Source organism: Fukomys damarensis, unplaced genomic scaffold (assembly GCF_012274545.1).
Source record: "Fukomys damarensis isolate Sample0158 unplaced genomic scaffold, DMR_v1.0_HiC HiC_scaffold_32, whole genome shotgun sequence".
Taxonomy (NCBI): Eukaryota; Metazoa; Chordata; class Mammalia; order Rodentia; family Bathyergidae; genus Fukomys; species Fukomys damarensis.
Genome location: NW_022900944.1, coordinates 48,525,403 through 48,528,991, shown reverse-complemented (window position 1 = coordinate 48,528,991; position 3,589 = coordinate 48,525,403). Strand labels below are relative to the sequence as shown.

Here is a 3,589-nt window from a genome sequence, read left to right as displayed (position 1 = left end):
GCCTCTGCCCTCTGCGCCTGCCCGCAGCTTTCACAGTGGGCGCTTTGACGGGAAAGGCTCTCCCGAATCCACAGCTGCTGAGCTTGAGGAGCGCAGGTGGGAAAGGGGAGGCCGGGTCAAGGGCCGCTGCCTAGAAAGAAGAGCCCTCAAGGCGCCCGCTCTTCCCGGAGCCTCTCTCCAGACGGGGGCGGGGCGGCGGGGGTAGGCAGGCTGGACAAGGCCAGCCAGGGCAAGGGGACAGTGAGGCCCCCTCTAAAGGCAGGACCCACAGGCAGGATGGGTCCACAGGAAGTGGGGCTGCACTTGATGCCTGGGGACCCCAAGTCCTTACCACCCAGGGGCTCAGCAGGGATTGCCCAAACCTGTGGAAAGCCACCAGGGTCAGCGTGCCCACCGCTGTTCCCACAAGGGCTGACACCCCTGCCTCTGGCTCAGTGGGGAGGGATGGAGGGTGGGCCCGAGTGGCAGTGGCTGGTGTCCTCGCAGTGGAATCTCGTGTGTGGGGACGGCTGGAAGGCTTCATTGCAGCACATGGGCCATCTCCTGGGCCGGCTGCTGGGCGCAGCACTCCTGGGTGCAGGCTGTGACAGGTGAGCCCCTCCTGCCATCACCACCTTCCTCGGGGTGCCCTGTGTGGACCCCAGCCATCTGTACCCACTGCCCACCAGGTTTGGCCGCCGGGCTGTTTTTGTGGCCTCCCTGGTCCTGGCCACTGTCTTCGGCGCCAGCGGGGCTCTGGCTGCCAGTTTCCCTGCCCTCCTGGCCCTGCAGCTGCTCCACGGAGGCTCCTTGGCCGGGGCCACCCTGGCCCTCTATGTGGCGCGTAAGTCCTTTGGGGCTGCCCTGGTCTCCAGAGGTGGGTGGTTGTCTGCCCTGTGAGCCCTCAGCTCAGGCCACCCCTTCTGCCCCAGGCCTGGAGCTGTGTGACCCCAGGCATCGCCTGGCTTTCTCCTCGGGTGCCAGCCTCTGCTGGGTGCTGGGTGCACTACTGCTGCCCGGGCTGGCCGTGCTGGCACAGGACTGGCGCCTTCTGCAGGGGCTGAGTGCTCTGGTGACCGGGCTCCTGCTGCTCTTTTGGGGGTGAGTGTGGTCGGAGTGGGCAGGTGGCTGCCCTGGGAGCAAATGTGCCTCTCCATCCTTAGCAGGCACATGGCCGAGAGGTCACAGCGGTGTCACTGTCCCCCTCTCTGGCCTCTGCTGAGCCCGGAGAGGAAGTGGAGGAAGCCATGGTACCCTCACCAACACCACAGGTTCCCAGCCCTGCTCCCCGAGTCTCCCTGCTGGCTGCTGGCCACGGGACAGGTGGCCCAGGCCAGGAGGATCCTATGGCACTTTGCGGAGGCTAGCGGTACAGACCCTGAGCATGGCTCCCTGGAGGACAGCTCCCTGGCTACAGGTGAGGCGTCCCCTTGCTGCAGGAGGGCCAGCCTGGAGAGCACAGCATCACACCTGCCCCTGTCCCGCCACCACAGAGCTGGCCCAGTTGGCCACAGGCAGCATCGAGCCTCGGTACCACTCAGTCCTGGGCCTCCTGCAAACCCAAATCACCTGGAGAAACACGCTCATCCTGGGCATCAGCTCGTGAGGAGGGGCAGGCTGGGGCTGGGGCCAGGGCTGGGGCTGGGCCCTGGAGTGGGGCATATGTCCCCAAGTCCCACAGTGAGGCTTCCCTTCCAGGCTGGTTGGTGGGGGCGTTGGAGCCAGCTTCCTGTGCCGCCTGGCCCCACCAGAGACACCCTTCTACCTGCGCTATTTCCTGGAGGCCGGCCTGGAGGCTGTGGCCATTATCTGCCTGCTCCTTACCGCAGATCGCTGGGGTCGCCGCCTCGTCCTGCTGCTGGGCACCCTGGTCACAGGCCTGGCATCCCTGCTGCTGCTTGCTGGGGCTCAGTGTGAGTTTGGGGTCACACAGGAGGTTGTGTTTGGGCTGAGGGGCTAGGGTCAGCCCCTAACCGGGGCTGGCCAAGGGCCTCAGGACTAGCCTGCTTTTTCTCTGTCCTTGGAAGTACAGTTGGGGAAATTGGGGCCGAGAGTTAAGGGGTAGAGAGGATTTTCCAGGACAGAGCGAATACAAGGATCCGTCCCATCTGAGTCCAGACTGTAAGGGCACAGGATGCAATGCAGGCTGGGACATGTCCTGCACAGTGGCAGCCATGTCGTGAGCAGGGTCTTGTCCAGAAGTAGTCAGAATTTTAAAAAGCTGGGCATGCTGGCTGACACCCGCACTGCCAGTACTCTGGGAGGTTGAGGCAGGAGAATAGCATCAACCGGGCACTTTAGTGAGACCCTGTCTCAGAATGAAAAAGGGGGAGTAGCTTTGTGTGAAGGCTCTTGGTTTAATCCCCAGAACTGCCAAAAAGAAAACATAAGAAAAGCACTCAAAATTTTGGGACAATTCTCAAATTTGCAAAAGAAGTAGAAGGAAATGAGGTGCCCAGCCTGGTGTCCCCTGTCCCTGCACTGTGACTAGTCAGGAAGTAGCCCCTGGACTCATTCAGGCTGGTGTCAGACTGCAGGGTCAGGTGTCTGAGCACCTGGGACGGCTGTACCCACAAAGGAGGGAGGTCCCGTGTGGCCAGGCAGGGGCCTATGGGGAGACCAGCAACCCTGTCCTTTGTCCCAGACCTGCCAGGCTGGGTCTCACTGCCCCTGTCGGTCCTGGGCCTCCTGGCCTCCCAGACCGTGTCGGTGCTCAGCAGCCTCTTTGCGGCTGAGGTCTGCCCCACAGTGATCAGGTGAGTGACATCTGCCCAGCAGTACTGTCCCCACATCACCTACCTGTACTCCTGGGCCCTGTCCTGTGGGGGTATGCACGCAGGGTGATAGAACTCAGGGAAGTGGCTCCCAATGGCAGGACAGAATCCTCTGGGGTTTCCTGGAGCCCTTTCCTGATCTGTGTCCCACCGGCTGGACCTCCTCTCCCCATAGGGGCACTGCGCTGGGCCTTGTGCTGGGTGCCAGGTCCTTGGGCCAGGCAGCCGTGCCCCTCACAGAGATGGCCGGCCAGCGGGGCTTCTTCCTGCAGCACACGGTGCTGGCCTCCCTGGCCATCCTCACCCTACTCTGTATCCTGCTCCTGCCCGAGACCTGCGGCCAGGCACTGCCTGTGTCGCTGGAAGATTCCGACCGCTTCCACTGCCCCCAGGACCACCTGCCCCTTCTGCTGCCCTCCCACTGAAGATGGGTGCCGGCGGGCTCTGAGCCTCCAAGGCTGGGGGATCCACAGCGGGCAGTGCCCCCCAGCTCAGTGTGGGTGCCCACAGCCAGGGTTCTCCCTGAGGGTCTCTCCCTGGCCACCTGACCAGATGTGCTAAATAAAGGGAGCTCTAGTATCTGGCTGCCTTCCTTGGTCTTTCTTGGCTTTTCCGGGCAGGGCCCGTGCTTTGCCCCCCACCCTGGGCCCGCAGGCGGCTCTGGCCCTGCTGGGCACCTGCCTTGAGAAACAGTACTCTTGGGGGCAAGGACTGCGCCCAACGTGTTCAGTGTGGCACTCGGCGTCAGGTGAACGGCTCGTTTTTTAATTCGGATTCACCGACGGGGCCTCCGGTGTCATGCAGAGGCGCATCCGCCAGGGGGCGGCAAAGGCAGC

At 63.3% G+C, this 3,589-nt stretch overlaps 2 protein-coding genes across 2 annotated transcripts in view; one reads left to right on the top strand and one right to left on the bottom strand.

Annotated features, from left to right (window-relative positions):
* Positions 1–62: 62 nt before the first annotated feature.
* Positions 63–3,265, top strand: Slc22a31 (solute carrier family 22 member 31). The gene is made up of 8 exons (XM_010627554.2): positions 63–590; positions 669–823; positions 912–1,080; positions 1,251–1,396; positions 1,473–1,581; positions 1,678–1,892; positions 2,624–2,735; positions 2,929–3,265. The coding sequence occupies exons 1-8, from the start codon at positions 277–279 to the stop codon at positions 3,176–3,178; spliced, it is 1,470 nt and encodes a 489-aa protein (XP_010625856.1). The 5' UTR covers positions 63–276; the 3' UTR covers positions 3,179–3,265.
* Positions 3,266–3,326: 61 nt separating this feature from the next.
* Positions 3,327–3,589, bottom strand: part of Cdh15 (cadherin 15) — an 8,887-nt gene continuing 8,624 nt past the window's right edge. The window contains exon 11 of the mRNA XM_033757921.1: positions 3,327–3,430. Coding sequence (XP_033613812.1) covers positions 3,327–3,430 — 104 coding nt within the window. The remainder of the gene's footprint in view (positions 3,431–3,589) is intronic.

What these genes read in the sequence shown, in the direction of transcription:
- Slc22a31 (XM_010627554.2), top strand. Translation starts at nt 277, where the DNA reads ATGGGTCCACAGGAAGTGGGGCTGCACTTGATGCCTGGGGACCCCAAG. An exon ending in CCTGGCCCTCTATGTGGCGC is followed by an intron (nt 824 to 911) that starts GTAAGTCCTTTG and finishes CTTCTGCCCCAG; the next exon opens with GCCTGGAGCTGTGTGACCCC. An exon ending in GTCTGCCCCACAGTGATCAG is followed by an intron (nt 2,736 to 2,928) that starts GTGAGTGACATC and finishes CTCTCCCCATAG; the next exon opens with GGGCACTGCGCTGGGCCTTG.